The sequence below is a fragment of the Haliotis rufescens genome, unplaced genomic scaffold (genome assembly GCF_023055435.1).
Source record: "Haliotis rufescens isolate VD_foot unplaced genomic scaffold, xgHalRufe1.0.p SCAF_1, whole genome shotgun sequence".
In the NCBI taxonomy this organism is placed as follows: Eukaryota; Metazoa; Mollusca; class Gastropoda; order Lepetellida; family Haliotidae; genus Haliotis; species Haliotis rufescens.
In genome coordinates this window covers 9,625,529-9,647,573 of record NW_025963779.1, presented here as the reverse complement: position 1 = coordinate 9,647,573, position 22,045 = coordinate 9,625,529, and the positions used below count along the sequence as shown (strand labels likewise).

The 22,045-nt window shown below is 39.5% G+C and overlaps 2 protein-coding genes across 3 annotated transcripts in view; one reads left to right on the top strand and one right to left on the bottom strand.

The window, feature by feature from the left end:
* Nucleotides 1-1,100: 1,100 nt before the first annotated feature.
* On the bottom strand, nt 1,101-4,870 carry LOC124136665 (tRNA (adenine(37)-N6)-methyltransferase-like). The gene is made up of 4 exons (XM_046502636.2): nt 4,789-4,870; nt 3,644-3,818; nt 2,987-3,144; nt 1,101-1,932 (listed from the first exon to the last, which is right to left on the bottom strand). Exons 1-4 carry the CDS (start codon nt 4,793-4,795, stop codon nt 1,115-1,117), a joined length of 1,158 nt encoding a protein of 385 aa, XP_046358592.2. The 5' UTR covers nt 4,796-4,870; the 3' UTR covers nt 1,101-1,114.
* A 207-nt stretch (nt 4,871-5,077) lies between these two features.
* Nucleotides 5,078-22,045, top strand: part of LOC124136666 (coiled-coil domain-containing protein 87-like) — a 31,594-nt gene continuing 14,626 nt past the window's right edge. The window contains exons 1-19 of one of the 2 annotated variants that reach the window (XM_048402530.1): nt 5,078-5,224; nt 6,951-7,152; nt 7,933-8,005; nt 8,173-8,222; nt 8,320-8,433; nt 10,832-10,903; nt 11,896-11,992; nt 12,198-12,279; nt 12,757-12,910; nt 13,974-14,045; nt 14,746-14,836; nt 15,046-15,097; nt 15,654-15,696; nt 16,206-16,343; nt 18,452-18,580; nt 18,819-18,919; nt 19,370-19,433; nt 19,724-19,825; nt 21,182-21,298. In XM_048402530.1, the coding sequence (XP_048258487.1) occupies nt 7,006-7,152; nt 7,933-8,005; nt 8,173-8,222; nt 8,320-8,433; nt 10,832-10,903; nt 11,896-11,992; nt 12,198-12,279; nt 12,757-12,910; nt 13,974-14,045; nt 14,746-14,836; nt 15,046-15,097; nt 15,654-15,696; nt 16,206-16,343; nt 18,452-18,580; nt 18,819-18,919; nt 19,370-19,433; nt 19,724-19,825; nt 21,182-21,298 (1,698 nt within the window). In that variant the 5' untranslated portion in view covers nt 5,078-5,224; nt 6,951-7,005. Of the gene's footprint in view, nt 5,225-6,945; nt 7,153-7,932; nt 8,006-8,172; nt 8,223-8,319; nt 8,434-10,831; nt 10,904-11,895; nt 11,993-12,197; nt 12,280-12,756; nt 12,911-13,973; nt 14,046-14,745; nt 14,837-15,045; nt 15,098-15,653; nt 15,697-16,205; nt 16,344-18,451; nt 18,581-18,818; nt 18,920-19,369; nt 19,434-19,723; nt 19,826-21,181; nt 21,299-22,045 lie in introns of both variants that reach the window. The other variant, XM_046502638.2, reaches the window with a different exon arrangement.

Below are 22,045 nucleotides of genomic sequence, written 5' to 3'. Positions count from 1 at the left end.
CATCCCCTAGGCGGGGGTCTGGGACGTCCATGGGGTTTGATGCCGCCGGCAGAGACCTTATACCGATTTATGGTCTCTGCCAGAATGGCAGATACGTCGAGGGAGTCTGCTTCGTGTATAAAGCCTTCTTCCAGCAAGCAAAACAATGGTAAAAACATGACAAATGAGGTGAGGTGAAATAGGGTTTAACGTCGCGTTAAAGATTACTGCAGTTATATAGCGACATGCATGCATGTGTGTGCGTGCGTGTGTGGCTGTTTGTACTAGTCCTGATACCGATTTATAGTGCCAGCCCACTGAGATACCATGCCGCAGTTGAACACGAATACCCCAGTCAGACACAGTATACTGACTCCGAGCTTAATGCCCAACGCCAGACAGGGTAACAACAAGTACCATCTTTTAACGTATTTTGGTATGACCCGGCCGGGGACCCAACCCCGGTCCTTCCGCTCTCAGGACAGTGTACATGACAAATGAGCGATTGGGTGTTGGTTTACATGTTGGTCGCCTACATCTACACCCTAGCAGTTCTTAGTGAGTGTGTGAGTGAGTTTGGTTTAACGCCGCTTTTAACAGTATTCCAGTTATATCACGGCGTGTCCGCTTGATGTGGGAGAAAGCCCGAAGTAATGCAGGTCTCAGACGTTTACCACTTCGGTTAAACCCACGAGCACGGGTATGGTGCTGACATACCTAAAAACATAATCGGGGCGAACCGGGATTCGAACCCACAATCATAGATTTCTGGCGTACCCAAGGGACGCAACTCTGCATAACGACCGGTCCACCCGTGATTCCCTAGCAGTTCTTAAATGATCAGGGTTGGACATAGGAAACCACAGACTGATAGCCTATATATATGAGAACCATCCGCCTGGTCTAAAAAGCTATAATCTCGGCCGGGTCATACCAAAAGAAGTTAAAAGATTGTACTGTTACCCTGCTGGCGCTCGGCACTGAAGGGCTAAAACAAGGACTGGTCGGCTGGGAGTTAGTATACAGTGTCTAAGTGGGGTATCCATGTTACACTGAGGCATGGTATCTCAGTGAGCTAGCACTATAATAGGTGCAACAGCCTGGAGAAACACGCATTCATTATTTCACAAATCTGTCAGGAACACTGTGGAACAAATGCGACTGGCTGTATGCGGACAACCTCAGCAGTGACTTCATCAAACCAGCATGTGACATGTACTGTGTCTATAGCGAAGAAGTACAGACTGTCCTTGCACTTCTGTCTCCGGTACACAGACCGAGGGTCTTCATTCAGCACCTCCTGTACAGCAGCTTCAACATCCCCGACACAGCTGAACAGATTCAGTCTGTAGCTGGAGTCAGGGCTGTTAGCTGAAAACATCTGAAGCTGTTCAGCTGCAGTTGGTGTAAACCGCACTCTCAGTTTCCTGACATTACTGATCCAGTCTGCAGTCTTCACGTCAGTAGTGGGATCACCATGTGTTTCAGTTGATCCTGTAGGGAGACAGGATGACAAGGCGTCAGGAGTTACCTCCCCTTCATCATCAAGCTTCTCTTTCATCTTTTGTTTACGTTTACAGTTTGTCATATTTTCATCTATCATGAAACTATTTTCAGATTTAGGACTTTGATGACTTTTAGAGAGCACTGTACCACTTGTATCATTATTATCAGTTTCTTTAAAGTCAACTTCTGAACAACTTGGCAGATTCCCTCCAGTTTCCAGACTTGTGGATTGCTGTAAAAAACGTGGATGTCTGATGGTGTTGGCAACGCTGTTATCCTCTTCAAGTGAATTGTCAGTCTGGCCAAGACTTTGTGATTCTGTCTCATCACATTGTTGTGATTTTGTAACCATGGTAACTGGAATGTCGTAGTCCGGGATGTATGGCTTGATGTCCAGGATCGGGGTCCCATCTAGGATGTCAATACCTTTCAGATATATGGTGGCACCTGCAGACAGTACATCAAACTCATTAACCACTTCTATGCCAAGCTTATGGTTGAGGTGTTACAAATGTGGATTTGAAAGACAAGCCATCAAATCTCCAACTGTCTAAGTGCACAAAGTGACCAAGAGAGAGCGAGAGACCCTAACAATTGTTTCTTAAGATCATCACCTACTGAGATGACATCGAGGTGAGGTGAGGTGAAATTGGTTTTTACGTTGGGTCCAAGATCATTGCACTTATATAGTGATGTGCATGCACGTGTGTGTGTGGCTGCTTGTACTAGTTTGGACTGATGCTGATTTATAATGCTCGACCACTGAGATACCATGCCGCAGAATAACAAGAATACCCCACTCAGACACAGTATACTGACTCCGAGCCAATGACCAGTCCTTGTTTTAGCCCCTTAATGCCGAGCGCCAGACAGGGTAACAACAAGTACCATCTTTTAACGTCTTTTGGTATGACGCAGCCGGGGATCGAATCCCGGACCTTCCGCTCTCCGGGCAGACGCTCTACCTCCAGACCACAGAGGCAGTCTGAGATAACATCAAAATAATGTGGAATTGATAGTGTACCTGCACATGGACAGTTACAGCATGACCGGAGATACCAGAACTACCAACAAAAACAACTGCACGAACACAGATTTATTATTTCTTTTGGGGTGCGGTCGGGTAGCCTCGTGGTTAAAGTGTTCGCTCATCACGGCGAAGACCCGGGTTCGATTCCCGACATTGGTACAATGTGTGAAGCCCATTTCTGGTGTCACCCGCCGTGATATTGCTCGAATATTGCTAAAAGCGGCATAAAACCAAACTCACTCACTCACTCACTATTCTTTTGGGTTTTGTCCAACCTTTACACTGTTTGTAAAAGTTCATGCAAATGGGTCTGACAGTGACATAATTTACTCCTAAGATCCCAAAGGATCTAAAGCATTGCAACAATAAATAAAACTAAATTTACTTTCTGTATTTTCAACACAGCAGGATAATTATTTCTATCATGGACCGACAATTCTGAAGGCCCCATCGTGTATGAGGTACTTTTACCTTGTATTTTGTCCACGGCTGCAAGGGTGAGGCCAATAGCATTTGGTCTGTAGGGAGACCTGGTGGAGAACACCCCCACCCTCCTTCCATCCAGCCTGGGGGGTTTCACCTTGGCCTTGGTGTGGGCGTTGTTGTTTTTATGGAAGAGAAACATGATCCTGAAAAAAAGTTAAAGTTCATACTGCAGACAAGTTCATGTTTGCTTTACCCAAACATTTCTAGCTCATTCTGAATCTAACAATGTTGTTTGTTTTTTCCTGAAAACCAAGAACAATTAAAGAGGACAAAGAAACACATCCTTACTCACTGATTACAGAAAACCAGTACTTCTTGTGTCTGTGATGAATAATAGAATTTGTGAGAGATCCCTGCCTTGATTGAACTCTAAAAAAATAGTGTCAAGGCCATAGAAACCATTGGGGTATCTGATTTTGTGTGTGTGTGTGTGTGTGTGTGTGTGTGTGTGTGTGTGTGTGTGTGTGTGTGTGTGTGTGTGTGTGTGTGTGTGTGTGTGAGTGTGTGTGTGTGTGTGTGTGTGTGTGTGTGAGTGTGTGTGTGTGAGTGGGCTGGGACAAGTACAAATTTACTACTACTATTAAGTTGATGTTATAAAACAGTTAAGAAAAGTATTGATAATTATGTTAATTGTGAGTTTACCACACATGAGAGAAATTATCCAGGTCTTCTAAAGAGTGTTCAGGGTTGTTAAAAACAGCCTTCTCAATTGTAATACTGCCTTGGGCATGTGCACAGATGGCTGGTTGACGCGGTGTGCCGTTCTTGTGGTGAAACACAGAAGTCATGTGACCAATAGGCTTCATGTGCCATAAATCTGAAACATAAATAAGGATTTTTTTTGCTGTACATCACCATGGCCACAATAATATTACTTTTTCATAAACACTATTGAGTGAGTGAGTGAGTGAGTGAGTGAGTGAGTGAGTTAGTGAGTGTGGTTTTACGCCGCTTTTAGCAATATTCCAGCAATATCACGGTGGGGAACACCAGAAATGTTCACACATCGAACCCATGTCAGGTATGGAACCTGGGTCTTCGGCATGATGAGAACGCTGTAACCACTTGGCTACACAACCGCCCCTTCATAAAAACTAAAGATTCATAGAAGAACTAGTGCATAACAATACTGTGAGATTAGAAACTAATATAAAGTGATACAACTGTACAATTTAGTAGGACATAGTATGAAAATGAATGGCAAACACCATTATCCAATAGTCAGGTCTTGATCTAACAAATATAATGTTGTGGCTCCGATTGCAGTTATTTTCAAACCTGTCTGGCAGGTAGACTTCTTAATTTTATTTTTTGTTAAACCACCAACTGTATTCACGCAATCATGAAGACATGGAATAACAAATAACAAACCATGCCAATGTGGGAAACCCAGGTATATTTATGAGCCTGCCCAACTTCCACCGATATACATGATGAAAGATTCCATAGGCTAAACACTGATAAAACATCAGGCCTATAGTCTTGCCTTTTCAGTCATGTAGTTTGAAGATTGTGACTGTCTCACTTTTTATGTTGTTGTTTTTTATATAGAATAAAGAATTATCTCTTTGCATTAATGTTGATTTGAACCGATCACATGTTCATACATATATAGTTGAACATTCACCAGCTGTTTTTTTTGTATTTTCCGGGTTTTAATATCCGGAAACCGATCTGCAGGACATTGGTCATTTTACTATTTCAAGTCAAACTTGACTGTCACTTTAATATTTATAGTCTGGCCAAGGTTTTAATGTAACAGACAGTATTGTTTAAAATGTACAAACCGTCCATCTTAAAGTATTAATTGTAATCTATCCTGTCCCGTCTTTCCGACACGAGTTTGGCCACCTATTTATACTGAAGCCGTAATGAATTTAAAACGAATTATGAATGTCTTTGATAGATTTTGAATGCAATTGGTACAGTAATTACACATATTCCTAGCCGTAAATATCATGTTATTATTGTCAATTGTGTACAGCTAGCATATAAAGGTGTATGTCTTTGATTGAAATTTATGCGTGAAGTTTGTGTCCGTAAGAATATCGATGCTATACTTGTAAACAACCCTATATGAGAAACCGGAAGCAGGTTTCTGCATAGCAACAAAAGAAAAACAGGCTTTATTTTACATCAGCTGGAAATGTCCCGATTACTAAACTTGATTGCTGTGGAAACTATACTACAATGTTGGATTTAAGTGAAGTTTTGGTCACAAACGTGAGTCGATATAGCTTTGTGAAAAGATTTATGTTGACTCGACCGTCGTGAAGATAAACTGTCATGGCCGACATCGTTCATTGCAGCTTCTGAATCTGCATGTTTCTGTTTGATATATGTCGTATATATACAAGTGTCATTAACAATGTCTTCCACCACTGAAGAAATATTAACTTTGCGTCGAAATATTTGTCAATATTGTATCAGGATGTCAGACTCATGTTCTAGAATATAAATAACAAAGCCTTGTTATTAGCTGATGTGTTTTATATAGGCAGGTGCGTTTTAAGGTTAGTATGACAGATGATGTACATATTATTCAAGAATTGATTGTAATTTATGAACTGTCTATTGGTCAGAAGGCCAGGCCATTTCTGAAAATCTGAAATTGCAGCAAGAACGTCCCTATTCTCCATGGACTCACACAACAGTTAGAAGACACTTCAACAGGTCTTGTTGAGGGTGGTGTAGTAGAGCATAGCATCCATATACTCATCAGCTTACTGACTGGGTTAACATCTTTGGTCATGCAGACAATATTTCACATAAGACAGTGTGATGATATCAATTCATAATGAATATTACTTATGTTGTTTGTTCATCTCATATAAGGAAATATTACTAACCTTCATTTATATTCTGGGACTTATAGTTCATGGAAAAAAATGTTTGTTTTTTTCAAGTATGCAACAGGGCTCTAATTAAGGTGATAATTTAAATTAGGCATGTCTTTTTTCATTTAAAGTGAACCAAATAGGATAATATTTTTCATCTTATTATCAAACTTGAGGAATTTCACTGGGCTAGATAATCTGCAGTTGTAATTTTGTCCCTTCCTTTTCATTGATATTTTTTATTTGTGGTACCCAGTGTTATTTTGTGACTCATACTGTGCATTAAGCATGTTCACATTTTCATGTGCTTTCATGAATATAATATTGTCAAAAAGTATTTGATTAATGATTTCAAAAAGAGTGGGAACTTATTTTAGTCATGCCATTACGATTTAACTGTTCCATCGGCAGTAACATACAATGACAAAATTTAGTATGGATTATATTTTGTCTGTGGTTTTACCTTTCCTTTAATACTGTGCAGGATTTTACCAACACATACAAGTTATGAATGGATGTGCTGAAGGTGGCATGCACATTTTACTTTTCTGATAAGAAATACACTGCAGAAACAAAGTTCAGACTGTTCATTTCTTATTTTCTCACTTAATCACAAAGTTTCATTTGAAACATGGAGATCACACTCTTTAACAGCTAGATATAATGCATGGCTGCATCTTTTCAGTAATTTGACGCCAGTATAATTCTTTGAAATCTGATGCCAGTATGTCGCCAGCCTGTATATATCAAGATGGTCACAGCGGTCAACCTAGAAGTCCCATTTATATACCTGGGGACTCAAAATTATTCTAGAGAGTCCCTAGGACTAACATATAGAGACCCACGTAAGTCCTTGTTTATACAGGCAATAATGTATGCTAGGTTTCATGCATACATTGTTTGTATGAAACAAGTAGTTAAATGTCAGCAAAGAATCTGTTTTTCTAACTGAATAGTGCCAGGTACAAAGAAATGTCTTCAAGTTAGATTCTCACAATGTGTTATCACTGAGCACTATTCCCACAAGACAATGGAAGTACCAGTATTATATGTGTTTGTCACACATCAGACATTGAAAGTATTCATTTATGCTTGTTTTTGTTTCAGGTCAGAGTCATGTCAAAGACTTCATCAGGAATACCTCTGTAGCAGATTACAAATCTCATCATGAGTACAGAGGCCAAGAACACATCAAGCTTCCAGGGGTTTATGCGGGAGTCAAAGATCCGCACCCCCAAATACCAGCCTGTCAGAGTTGTCAAACCTGAGAAACATGATGCGATGTATCCCATGAGATGGCCACCATATGATAATGTAAGTTTCACCATTTTCTAGGATGGATCTTGAATATTACTGGCTCTGTTGCCCAATTGGTTATTTCAAACAACCTTTCTTTTCATTATTTCACAGTCATCTAATTATCCCTCTAGGTTTTTCAAATCCCTGGATATCGTTTATTTGATTGCGGTTGAGATGCAAAGGGATGTTCATAGTCCTGCAGATGTAAACCAACAGTACACATCTCTGCCACTGGTGGCCTTATCAATAGTAGGGACATTGTTTTAAGCCATCCCTTGGAAATTGTCCAAACACATGCCCAATATTCGGAAATATTGTATCTTGAAATTGCTGAAAGAAAAGGCTTTAAGCACAAAGTTGTGAAGAAGAATTAAGTGTTTCGTTCATATTGATGAAACAGCTTGAGTATGGGTTCATTCATTTCCACTACTCTCAGTTTCAAAAACATATTTTTTTTAATTAAAGAAGTACTTCCTCGGATTTCATACTGATTAAGGGGAGATGTAATCACCACCCCTCAACCGTTTTTGTAGCATACTGAACAATAAGTTGCAGCTTCAAAATAGAGGTGAATGAGTGAGTATGCTGCTTTTAGCAATATTCCAGCAATATCACGATGGGGGACACCAGAAATGGGCTTCACACATTGTTCCCATGTGGGGAATCGAACCCGTGTCTTCGGTGTGATGAGTAAACGCTTTAACCATGAGGCTACCCCACCGCCCCTCAAAAGAGAAGAGCTTGCTTTTAGTGTTTTCTTGAATGACATGTAAACCATTACTTTTACCATTTCAGAATGATGTTGAGAATCGTATTGATGGTGTGCTTGGCCCGCTGTCTATATTTGCTCCATTTCCACATGAGGATGGTAGGCAGAATTGTTCATATTCTCATTTACATAATATATATACATTAACGATGTGATTTTCTTTTTGTTTGATTGGTATTTTCCATCTGATGAATATAACAACAAATATTTTATGTGTAGAAAATAAAACAAGTGTAATATGAATTATTTTTATCTTTTGTTTCTAGAACCAGAACATGTGGAACTTGAATTAGAGCGTCCAGTCACTCCCATTGATGTAGGTATTCTTGTATATTTTATTAAGTCATTTTGTGAGAAAATAAAAGTGTTCCCTTTCTGTTTGAGCATATCAGTACTTTTCTGTTGACTTACAGAAAGAGATCAAGAGTCAGCCATCATCCCTGGACCAGCTCACAAAGTTTGTGAGGCGTCGGATTGCAGCCCGACCTGATGTCCCTTTCCTCTCCATAGAAGATCAACAGAATCTGGTAGGGAACAATCTTAGTAAATAATCATTCCATTCCTGCGTCCTGTGGTTGGTTGTTGAACCTGATTTCCTAATGTAGTTCATTTTTTTGCCATAATAGTGTAGTTTGGGAGAGAAAACATATCAGTGAGTTAGATGGGTTTAAAGCCACTTTGAACACTATTCCAATAATATCACAGCGTGTCAGCTTGATTTGGGAGGAACCTGAAGGGATGCAGGACACAGATGTTTACCACTAAGGTGAAACTCATGAACACAGGTTTGGTGCAGACAGATCTAGAAACATAATGTGGGCGAACTGAACATAGGTCTCTGGCGTGCCCAATGGACCAAACTTAGATGTCCAAGTTTATTGTGCCCCCAGAAAACATATTGGATTCGTCACTGTATGTGAATTAATGAAACGTAATTATAAGTTTGAGTTATCTCCCTTGATGTGTTTTTGGCAAATGAGATTCTTTATCAGTCCGTGACTTCCTTTTTTTATCTAGATAGGTCAGCTAATAAGGAACCCTAGTTGACGATTAAATTCTACAGAAAATATTCCTGAAAGAGATTTCAAGGCTCAAATGGTTTTGACACTTATTTTAGGTTTATGTGTAACTTAATGATAATTTTTTTTAAGCTTATCCCATCTCACACTATACCTATACATTTCTCCTTCTTCTTTCGATCCTAGATGAACACTTGCTTGAACAAAAGTTTCCAGCTTCTAAAAACAATTCACCCGGACACATCTCAACATCTCAGCATCACTATGGTCACCACCCAAACAAATGGGTCATGCACTGCAATGCCATGCATAACGACCTACAGGACCTGATCAACTGATTGCCCCTGCCACATCATTCTCTTTCCTATCGCCACTCCGTGGAGATGTGTACTGAGTCAGAGAATTCCTTATTTTTATTTGGAGTGACCTTCCTCGTGATAACATCCACAACACTATTTGGAAAGAATGGGAACAGACACAATAAACGTTTGGCAGACATATTTTCTATACACCTGATCCACATGATTTGTGCTGTGACTGTTGTTGCTGTTGGTTGCTTTCTAGACCATAAGTGTTCTGAATGTTCCCACATCTTGGAGGAAGCCTTTTGTCTATACCTATGCAAGTGTCAGAAGCTTCTAATTGACTGGCGGCCTAAATCGTGGGATGCTGAGCATTGGCCTCCTCTACTAAGAAGCCCAAATGTGTCACCAAACCCACTGTCCCCTCCACTGTTACGCCTGTGAATCCACCTGCGTCTAGCGTACCTTCATTGTTGGTCGAGGATGATGGCGTCTCTGACAGTTTTTTTTAATAATGACGTGTCTGCCAAAACCTCTGGATGTACTAATTACCACCTACCTGACCACTTCGTCCCAGGAAACAGTTGCACTCAAGTCAACATCGGAGTGGCGCCTGAACTAGATGGGATATTTCAACACTCTGCCCAAAGCGTTCTGTTATTACATCTACTGTAGATGATCGAGACCCCCCTCACTTGGATACCACTATCTCAACCATATTGTCAGCCACTGAAGCCAGTGGTGCATCTGTATATCACGCCATCTCCTCTGAAGAAGCTTTTAATCAAGGTTCCATTGCCCTGATTCATGAAAAGTTTATGGGTATCATGGACCTCATCTCGCACCATACTGGTTCCATTACATCTCTCTGTTGCCATTGTGATCTCTAGTACTATCAGTGAGTCAATTACTTCAAGGCAAAGGTATACCGACTACCATGGTCCTTTTGCTTTCTGTTTGCCAACAGGATCCAGGAAGTATCCCAGGATGTTCCTCGGGACAAACATCTCCAGATGTCTGTAGATCTACTTAAACTTTAGAAACAGCACTTGGAGGACCTATAGAAGAAATACCACCATCGACCACAATTCGTCTTTCACAGCTTGATCTCCGTTAGGTCACTGGAGTTAGGACTCGTTCTTTTCATAGCAGAGGACGAGGTTGTCAAGGACATCATGCCCGTGTACTGTTCAATTGAAAATGGGTAAATGTTACATTAGATTGTGTATTCATAGTACTTCTCCTATCTCAAACGCTATATGCCCTCCTGACCATCCCTGCATCACAGCTCCTCTAGCCTGTCAGCTCCAAGAAAGAGATTGATGCAGAATGTTTGGTCAGGTGATCAGGTCCTGTAGGTCGTGATGCACAGCATTACAGTGCGTGACCCATATATTTGGTAGTAACCATGGGGATACTGGGATGTGTTCGGGTAATTGTTTTTAGAAACTGGAAACTTTTGTTCATGCACATGTGCACATAGGATCGAAAGAATGAGAAATGTATATTGTGAGATAGGATAAGTATCATAAATATACAAGTCAATGTAATATTTACAAAATTCTGTTTTTAAAGCATATAATCAAGCATATCTTATATTTCAGGCTGGCATCATCATGGGCGAGGTGAACTTGATCTGGCCAGACATCAGGAAACAGATTGATGACCCATTTCTGGTATGTTCAGCAGTATCATGGAGATTTACATGTACAAGTGGTTATGTACAGAGTAATTTTCAAGATTTTTTGGAGGCCAGAGATGACTTGATCAGGCTGTGTGTGAGAGTGATCTTCCCGGGGCAAGGGAGTTAACTGACTATAAAGGTCCAGTTTCCACCCACCCTTGCCGAAATAAGCTGGTATTATGGAGTTACATTTTGGCTGGACTAACAAGTCTATGCATAGCCCAATCAAAATTGCGCAACAAAATCGAAATCTGGTTAGTAAACCATCCTGCAGATTTCTGTCGATTTCAGGATTTGCGAAGCATGTGCACCGCCAACTCATTGTCAACTTATATTTTCCAAATCTTTTCATGTTATTAATCAAGGTGCTCACGTGATTTGATGCATTTCGCGATGTAAGACCCATTTTATCACAATATATACCTTGATTATCGATCAGATTGTCTTGACTGGGTGCCGCTGTTTTGTTTGAAGCAAATGCAAGTAATACGAGAGGGTGGAAACTGGACTTTTAAAGTCAGTTAACTCTCTTGCCTCAGCAAGATGTGTGAGAGTAGGACAATGTAATTAATGTCATCTGCATAACAGACAGCTCATTTATTATAGGAGGGGGTGGGCTGGTGAGATTGGGGGTTGGGGGTGTTCTTACACAATTCTATTTTTTTTAAATAAAGAAAATGTTATGGGGAGATGTTACCATACATAAAATTTGACTTAAGCAACTTTGAATAGATATTAGCCAATAGAATTGTTATCACTGGAATAACTACATGTTTCCTTGTTAACACTTATGCTTCATTTTGCCCTTGTTATTTATTGTTTCACTTGAACTACTTGGATTTTTCTTTACAAACCTTTATCATTGGGTAAAATTATGGAATTTTTATATTTAGTATTTGTTTTGGGAAGAGATTGAATGTTTTCCAAACCATATGTTGTATCCAAACATTGAACTGATGACAGACTTTTTCATTCTCTGTCTAGAGTCCTGAGGAGAACAAGGAGTTGAACCGGCGTATCGCTGTGTACATCGTGACTGTCTGTGAACAGCTCTTCTCTCATTATCTGGACAAAGCTCAGGGTGAACACATTTCTCATGTACACATGTCGACATTCTGAGTTGATACATACCATGTGCAGGCAAAACTGTAAAGGAAGTTGACATCTTGTGTTAAGATACAATATTCGAGATGTCCGAAAAGTCACAGAACTTGTTTCCTTTTCCACACTATGTTTATATACTTTGATCTTTCTATGTGATCATTAGATTGAATCTGCTGTTTCAGTTTTAAACAGCAGAGGTGTATTCAGTGGGCCTGCCAACATGAGTCGACTCAAGGCCCAGCTAGCCCTAGAAGCAAGCAAATTGTAAGTTGCAGAAATATTACACAATCTGCTCTTTCAGTTCACACAGGTATTTCATTACTTGAGTAAGATTGAATTATGAAAGTGTAAATGTCAAATTTCAGTAAAATAATGAGTGAGTTGGGTTTAGCGCTGCTTGAACAGTATTCCAGTTATATCACGGCGTGCCAGCTTAATGTGGGAGAAAAGCCCGAAGTGATGCAGTTCTCTGACATTTACCGCTTTGGTGAAACCCACAAGCATGGGTATTGTGCTGACTAACCTAGAAACATAATCAAGGCAAACCAGGATTCGACCCGACAATCATAGGTTTCTGTGTGCCCAAGGGAGGCAACTCTGCACAGAAAAGTTTAACACCTTAGACAACTGGCCCACTCGTGCCCCTTCAGTATTATAAGAGTTTGTGATAGTTTGATGACTCATAGATTAGTATTTGGGGTTTCAGTAAGATGTAGTTATCATTTTGATCTGTATATACAGTTTGACCATCCTGACAATCCGGCGCTACATCGTTGCTGACATGAGAGGTCAAGGTGAAACTGACTCTGCTGCTTCAGAGGACTTCTTCCCTTCTCATCCCACCAAGGCTAAACCGGCTGTGGGTGGATTTGCACAACTCTCATATGAAGGACTGGTAAGGCTATAGAGTCAACTATATATGCAGAGTTTAGTGGTACATTGATCCCTCGCTACAACGCAACCTTCGGGGTCCAAATAATTGATGAGCGTTATAGATGATCACCGGTTTAACCAAGGTTGAGTCGTAGGTGGTAGATGACCAACAAAACAGTTTACATGCTTGGCCTACCTAACACGATCTGCGTTGCACGTTTCAGAGTTTAAGAAGTTGTTTATGATTCATAATGTAAAAATAGTATTAATATGCATATAAATATGAGTATTAATAAAATATATTGCAAACATTAGTCCAGATAAATAATGAAATTTTTTTTATAACCAGATATTAAAATAATAGGATTAAATTGTGTACTTCAGTTCGTATTTGTTGACTGGTATTTCTGGTGTTACATGATCGCGGTGATCAGCTGATAATATCTTCTGAGATGGGGAAAAATACCGTGTCATTGGAGAACTTGAAGTCATTGAAAATGTTAGTAAATTTTTGGAGCCGTTCTTTACCACGCGCTATAACCGAATAAGCGCTATATTAAAGAGCGCAATAGCGAGAGGGGACTGTATAGAATCATTGCAATGATGATCTGGTAAGTTATCTCCCTTTGATCAACAAACAGAAGGTGTGAGTTTGAGTTCTTGTCATGGACTTTACTGACAACCATCAGTATGGGTTTAACCAGGCCTCTCCACCATACTTCCTGCCCCTTGGAAACATCAACACTGTTATCCATCTGTCATGATTGATTAACATATATTGGAACATGTGGACAGTTATGTTCACTCTATACATGTGAAGATACACGTAATGGATGCTGAAGGATATCTTCAGATTATCCAGAGAAATAACTTCACAACGTCAGTCCTTGTGAAGAATAGATTGGATGATTAAATAAAAACAAAATGTGCATTGAACTTTATGATGATGTGGGCAGTGCCTGAGAACCAAGACTATTATTTTTTTTCGCCTTATCTTTCACCTTTAAATATTTCTGTATGAGTTAAAAATACATTCTAGGTTAATGTTGAGTTAAGATTCCAACATTTGCCTGTGTTTCTGTCAGATACAAACAAGTCGGCCCAAGTCCAAGGTGAAGAAGTACAGGATGAGAACACTGGACCATGATGTGAGAGAGGTGGGTTCTGTACATACCAGTTTTATAAGTCCAGGAGCTAGAGTAGTTTAATGTTGTCTGTGTTAAAGACTCGAGAGGTCATGGTAGTTTTTGCCACACATTTGTCAGAACACAATAATCTTTAGGCAGTGGGGATTGATAACTGAGTTCAGAGTTTGAATCAGTCTCTCTGACCCATGAAGACCCAGGGTAGAAAATAATTCTTCAGGAACCCATGCTTGTCGTAAAAGACGACTATGCTTGTCATGAGAGGCGACTAAGCTTGTCGTAAGATGTGACTACTAAAGGTCAAACTCACTGATTTGGTTGATGCATGTCATCATATCCCAATTGCGTGGATCAATGCTCATGACAGCAATCACTGGATTGTCTGGTCCAGACTTGATTATTTAACAATTGTCGTCATGTTGCTGGAATATTGCTGAGTGTGGCGTTAAACAACAAACAAACAAACAAATCATTTGAATCTGATCTTCAACTTTAACTCTCTGATCTGAGGATATCTGATTTCGTATCTCAAAAACGATATATATGTATTTTAAAAAAGAAAATCCTTTGTTAGAAATCCTTTGAAGCATCAACCATCATCAATTTGTTTTGACATTTAACTCTGTTCTGATTGTACATGTGGTGGTGTATGTCCATGAAACAAGCATGACATCTACAAGGTGACCAGTGTATGATTTATGTGTTCCTGCAGATGACCAATAACATGCCGAGCCTGGACACCAGCAAACTGATGGACCTGGTGGCCCAGCTCCCCGACAGGGCCATGGCCTCAGCCTCTGAAGGTACTGTCTTTGTACAGGAGAATGTCAGACAGCGTTTCACATAATGTTAAAGTCAGGTACTAGTGTTCAATCTGGGCTCACCTTGTTCACCATCCATGACAACCGACAAAAGACTAATCTGCATAGTGATGGCTTGTTTTTGTTTGCATGCAAGAAATTATGTTTTCTACTTTTGCTGTATTCTGAAAATGTTATGATTTTCTTTTTAGATGCTCGATCTCTTGCAAGCAGAATTTCTGAGCGAGAATCAAAAACATCTTGGTATGTGATGTTTCTTTGTTATTTTACTTTTATTTACAAAATTTTCACATTAATATAAGTATTGACATTAAAAATAATATTTATTAATCATATCAATGTATCTTACATTACATAACTAAATTATGCATTTTTCCAGTTGAATAATGAAGATATAGTGAAATTCAAAGAATTTTGTTTGTTATAAGAAATGTCTCAATCATTCATTTTCTGAAAAAGATATTATGAAACAATGTTTCAGAAGTTAAGTTAGTATGTGACTATGAGACTAGTTATTTATTAGGTTAGGGGGAGTAGAAAAATGTTAAAACTGATGTTCCTGTCCAAAGGTTGTCAAATTTTTTTTTTACCCTCCTCAAAATGTAGTAAAGTAAAAAACATAAATAGCGAAAAAAAGTGTCCAATTTTAACTTGACCCTCCCCAATGCTCAATTATATTTTTGGTGACCCTTCCCTAAACACTGACTTGTTTCTTCTTATGAATCATCCAGTTTATTTTGGCCCAAACCCCCTGTGATAAATGACCAATCCCTGATTATGTTATATCTTTTCTCTGAAGTTTCTTAAAAGAGGAGGCGTCCTTACAGAAAGTGTTGTTGAAGGTAAGACAATTTCAGCTCCAGTACTAAGTGAAGAATACTGATCAGCATTTTTCTGATCTGTATCATCCTAGAACCAGAACCATCCAATCATCTATCTTACTACTTTCCAATTATACAAGGGGCGGTCGGGTAGCCTAGTGGTTAAAGCGTTCGCTCATCATGCCAAAGACCCAGGTTCGATTCCGACATGGGTACAATGTGTGAAGCCCATTTCTGGTGTCCGCCGCCGTGATATTGCTGGAATATTGCTAAAAGCGGCGTAAAACCATACTCACTCACTCTCTCACTCACTCCAATTATACAAATGTTACAATATTTTCAGAGTGTAGGTAATATTCTAACAAATTAAATTGTGAAAAATATATTGATGCGAAATGTTGAAACTGATGTATTTTTGGATTCTATTTTAATATTAAATTATTCAGCAAACCGTAATTATACAAAATGAGAAGGTGTTTGGCACCAAAAGATGTGATTTGTAACTACTGTGTTTGTGTTGTGCGTTACAGCGGTGCAGATCTGACCCCAACCTCCATGACGGCGAGACGCTGCTGGAGGAGATGGAGATCAGCGAGCGTGTCCGTGACGACCCGTTTGACCACTACGAGCTTGACGTCCTACACAGGGAGAGGGAGATCATGGCGAAGGTACTTGTGACATCATGATGTGTAGATGTAGATCAACTGCTCTGGCTATACTGTACAACCTTGGACTAAGATGCAAACTGCATCAAATCATTTGAGCACCCTGATAAAAAACATGAAAAAATTGGGAAAATATCTGTCGACGCCCAGTTGACAGTACACACGCTTTGCAAATCCTGCAGTCCATGGAATTTTGCATGTTGACATACATTTTGACATACATGTTACACAATTTTGATTGGACTATGTATAGACTCGTTTGTCCAGCGAAACAGTAACTCCGGAATTCCGGCTTTGTTGGGCAAGGGTGGAAACTGGACTTCTATAGTGAGTTAACTCCCTTGCCTTGGGAGGATGCTAGGCCCCCAACCTATGCTTGTCCTAAGAGTTGACTAAATGGTTCGGGTGGTCAGCTCGGTGCGTGTCATTGTACAGCGACGGCGTGGATTGTCACTGGATTGTCTGGTCCTGACTCGATTATTTACAGACTGCCTTCATATAGCTGGAACATTGCTGAGTGCAGCATAAAACAACAAACAAACTATTTACATCTGGTGGATCACAATTGGTTTCGTTATGACCATCTTTTCACTGTATCTTCATTGACTCTTAAATGTATGGATGTCATTGTCATTTTCCTACTCAGAGCAGTATGATGTGTCTACAATAGTGTGTCCTTTCTGTAGATCAGTTTATGCGGCATTATTTCAGAGGTCGTGAATTAGTGCAGTACATGTATATGATTTCATAATCTGCAGAAAGAACACACTAATATAACTCCCATATGGATTGCAGGTTAAATAGATCCCCAGCAGCCTTTGCTGGTTTTGAGAGGCTACTTAAAGGATTACAGCCATCTTATAGCTGGAATATTGCTAAGCGTGGTGGAAAACAAAAATATCATAAAAAAACAGAGGTTTTGAAATTAAAAAATATCATTTCTGACTGACTGAAGCAGATACTGTTTGGCCAGAACATTGAGGTAACGGATAAGTGTGACATATCACTATACATACTCATGGTGTTTACACCTTCTTGTCTAGAGGATGATGACATGGCAAGGTAAGATGATGTTGTCCTCCACCTGTATCACACACAGCACATCATGGCCTCAATGTCACATACACACATTTCATTCACTCAAGCAGTATTCAATACAGAAAAAATTCTCTTCATTTTCATTATATATTACGTAAGTTTTCCAAGACTATTTGGTTCTGATTTGCACCACAAATATTTTCTATGTGTTCTCCACAAAAATGTTACCAGGCAGTGGTGATGATGAAAATGCATGTTTTCCTGGTATCATTATGAAGAGATATGCAAATGGTCACTAGCCCTTGTGCCAGAATTTGTTTGTTGCATGGTAAAGGTTCACAATGGTCAGTTGAATGTCAGGCATGTTAGGGGTGTCCTTACATGTTATCTCTAGTCAGGCTAGTAATTGATTCGGGTTTATAGGCATCCTTGATTTAAGTTCATATTGTTATCTGTGTGTTTATGAGCACCTAATGCGATTTAGAATGTGGTCAAATGTAACAAATGTTATATTTGGGATGTGTGTTTATCCTGGGTGAATGAGGGTGATCATGACATAGAAGGATGCACAAAGAAATTGCCTATTCTGACATGCACACTCTTTGTGGAGAGTCTAGATAGATCAATTTGAATAAAATGTTTGATCAGCACACTCTTAATTCTGAGTGTTTTGTTTGTTGACTACACCCACTGACCAGTAACGGCGGATATTCCAGGTTAGACTTGGTCCCTAGCAACCTTTGCTGGTTGTGAGAGGAGACTTAATGCATCGGGATGGCAGGCTTGGTGACTTGATGTGTCAACATACCTTGATGGGGTGGACTGTTGCACATAATATCAATCACTAGTGGTCCAGACTTGATTATGTACAGTCCACTGTCATGGATGGAATATTGCTAAGTGTGGCATTGAACAACAACAACACATACACACACACACACACATGCACACACACGCATGCATACACACACACGCACACACACACACACGCACACACACGCATGCATACACACACTAGTAAGTAAACCATCCACCTACTGCTGTGTTTGTCATGTAGCTTGCCATTTGTGCAGGAGAAGGTGTCGGACGACCAGCCGAAGATGGGTTCGAGGGAGTATGCTGCGGAAGACCTGCGGAGGCTGGTGGACAGGAAGGATGAATCCAATCAGGAGGTGGATGAAGATCTCCCGCCTCTCTTACAGGTCAGTCAGTGCTCCCACCTCTCCTACAGGTCAGTCAGTGCTGGTCACAGCAGCTGGACTCCCTCAACACCTCACACACAGTCTTCACTGATCATCAGACTTGCACCATTACTGGGGAATCTTAAAAGAATTATTGACAGCTCTGTTATTAAAAATTCCATCAATTAGCAAGTTCTCAGTCATTATAAATGATGTCAATGTGAGGCTACATCCATGAGCACTATGCTTCTGACTGCAGGCTATTATCCGCAATGCTCGTCATGACGGCCTGAAGGAGAAGATGGAGGAAGAATTGAAGGAATTGGAGAAGAAGAAACAACAGAGGATAGAGGATGAACAGTAAGTGCAGTCGGTTTACTGCAGTGTATCTGTCACTGGAGAACCTTGTATCCTACAGACAGTACTATATTTGCAAGAACATTCACAAAGTACAGGAAATCTGTAAGTAACACATGACATAACATATCTTATATTTGGGAGAACACTTTCGTAGTAAAGTACAAATTCTAGTACATTTTGAGAGTCTCATCCAGGATTCAAACACACACTTCTCAGAGTAAGGCACCAAATCACCAGCACACAAAGTCAGTGACCTCACCCACTCAGCCACCGAGGCTTCCACAAAATGGAAGTCAGACAATCTATGTGTACCCCTCTGATATGTGTAAACTGGCACGGCTCCCATGGCCCAAACCTATGAATACACAATGCCTTTGAGAAAGCGGTGAAATGTAACACATGTTTTTCAGGTGAGTGCTTTTTATTCAGTACATGATGTCTGTGTTCCAGCATTGCTGTTGAAGAACCTACTCATCCCCAGCCTGCAACAGTGAGCAGCAAGCTCTCAAACCAGGTATCAGTTGTGTGGAGCATGTTTAAACTACAGGCCCTGTTTCACTTAACCATGTAAAAGCTGTGGCTGTCTTACATCTATGTTAAAGTATAGGAGATATAACAGTTGTAGTGCAAATAGCTTTGGGAATCGGATCTTTGATGTCTTCAGAACTTATGTGATGTTAAAGTATGCCAAACATTATTTAAAGCTTGGAAAATATCATTTAAAAGATGATTTCCTTTAATATTTCCAGAAATGAAGAAATAGATTCATTTTTCATGGCTGTTTGTAATTGTTTGTATTTGCAGCTGACTGTGCGTACATCTGACGTCCGTGTGTCAGAGCGGGTATGCATGTCCTCCATCACCCTGAACAGATTTGCCACTGTCTACAACGACCTGATTGAAGAGGTAAGCAGCTGAATGAATGTTGTTGTCGCCATTGTTTCCTGTATTCAAGATGTACTAAGTTTTGTGTTTCTAAGAGAAAGCTGTTGTTGAAGTCAAATAATTTCTTGAAAGATTTAAGGTAATTTCACTTTTCACACATGTAATGCTGATGTTTTGTGAAGTGTTTTTCAAATGCTATTCTATCCTAGGCAGTCTTGATTCTAATTCAGCACATTAAGGCCCTCGCAGTACACACGAGCCCCAGCAACAGGCTTGTTGCCTTCAGGTTGCTGACAGTGGAAATACTGTAAACCCCAGTTCCCTCTCCCTCACAACAATGTGTCATGTATTGTACAGGGACAGTAGGATATAAGGTCATATAACAACACTAGATATAACAACACTTGCTGTGACAACATTTGATATGACAACACTTGATATAACAACACTTGATATAACTACACTAGATACAACAACACTAGATGTAACAATACTTGATATAATAACACTTAGTATAACAACACTTGATATAACAACACTACTTGATATAACAACACTAGATATAACAACACTAGATATAACAACACTAGATATAACAACACTAGATATAACAACACTAGATATAACAACACTAGATATACAAACACTGGATATAACAACACTAGATATAACAACACTAGATATAACAACACTAGATATACAAACACTGGATATAACAACACTAGATATAACAACACTACTTGATATAACAACGCTAGATATAACAACACTAGATATAAAAACACTGGATATAACAACACTTAGTATAACCACACTGGATATAACTACACTAGATGTAACAACACTTGATATAATAACACTTATTATAACAACACTAGATATAACAACACTACTTGATATAACAATGCTAGATATAACAACCTTAGATATAAAAACACTTGATATAACAACACTACTTGATATAACAACTCTAGATATAACAACACTAGATATAACAACACTTGATATAACAACACTATTTGATATAACAACACTATTTGATATAACAACACTAGATATAACAACACTGGATATAACAACACTGGATATAACAACACTTTATAACCAAACTACTGGATATAACAACACTATTTGATATAACAACACTAGATATAACAACACTGGATATAACAACACTTGGTATGACAACCAGTATTAGATATTGGCACTAGTCCTTAAGTCCTTGCCAAACTTTTTAAGGGTTTTGCTATATGTTATCATTATAAGGACTAGTTATCATTATAAGATATAACAACACTAGCTGTAACAACAGTAGATACAACACTCTATATAACAACACTATCTATCTACAACTTGCTGTTTATGTGTCTGTGTCAGGTGGATCCAGCTACTGTGAAGGGTCTCGACAAGAACCTGTTCCTGTCAGATGAGATCCGGGAGGTCTACCGGGAAATCATGAAGACGGTTCCCCAGGACCATCTCGAATTGGACGATGTGAGACTGCACCTGCATATTAACCAAACCCTTGTAACAGATGGGAACAAAACATTTATCATATTTGGGGGGAGCAATATCAGTAGGTTGTCTAAAAGGTTAAAGCAGAAAATATGTTAAAAGCAGAAATATGCCAAAAAATACAGAATATTTGTCTCTCATTCCTAACAGATTGTGTGAATATAGTGTCTCTTCAGTAATACACAGGAAGAAGTGATCATCTACAGTGATACTTGCCATCAAAGGCCATGATTGACACAATCTCATTGAAATCAGATCTAAGTTCTCGCTGCCACTAAACAAAGATCTGAGGACATCCCATTATGGGTCATGTCAGGACGACCTTTTGCCAACTTTGACCGACAACTGAAATGACTAACAAGAAGGCGACATCAGCTTTCTCGAGCTTTACGGCACTGGTTTCAACCTGGCGATTTCCATTTCTGTCTACGCTTGAAAAATATAATGACACAGTTCTCGATTAATATTTTGAAAACTGAACAAACGAACATTCCGGAATGTCTAATATCTGGTTGAGAATGTATGGCAGTGCTTCCTACGTACTGTGCAACACCTCCTCCGTTCAAATGCTTATCCCACAGAACCGAGAGATAGACGATCATTTTGACGGAATCAGTCGTACGGGCCATAACTGTCATTCGGAATACCCCGTGTTAACATTTTCGAGGTTGCATGATTAGAAAATACATTCCGACTGTCACTTTCATGATCTGGTAAGTGACGCTT

What these genes read in the sequence shown, in the direction of transcription:
- LOC124136665 (XM_046502636.2), bottom strand. An exon ending in GATAATTTCTCTCATGTGTG is followed by an intron (nt 3,145 to 3,643) that starts GTAAACTCACAA and finishes ACTTTTTTTCAG; the next exon opens with GATCATGTTTCTCTTCCATA. An exon ending in AGCCGTGGACAAAATACAAG is followed by an intron (nt 1,933 to 2,986) that starts GTAAAAGTACCT and finishes TACTGTCTGCAG; the next exon opens with GTGCCACCATATATCTGAAA.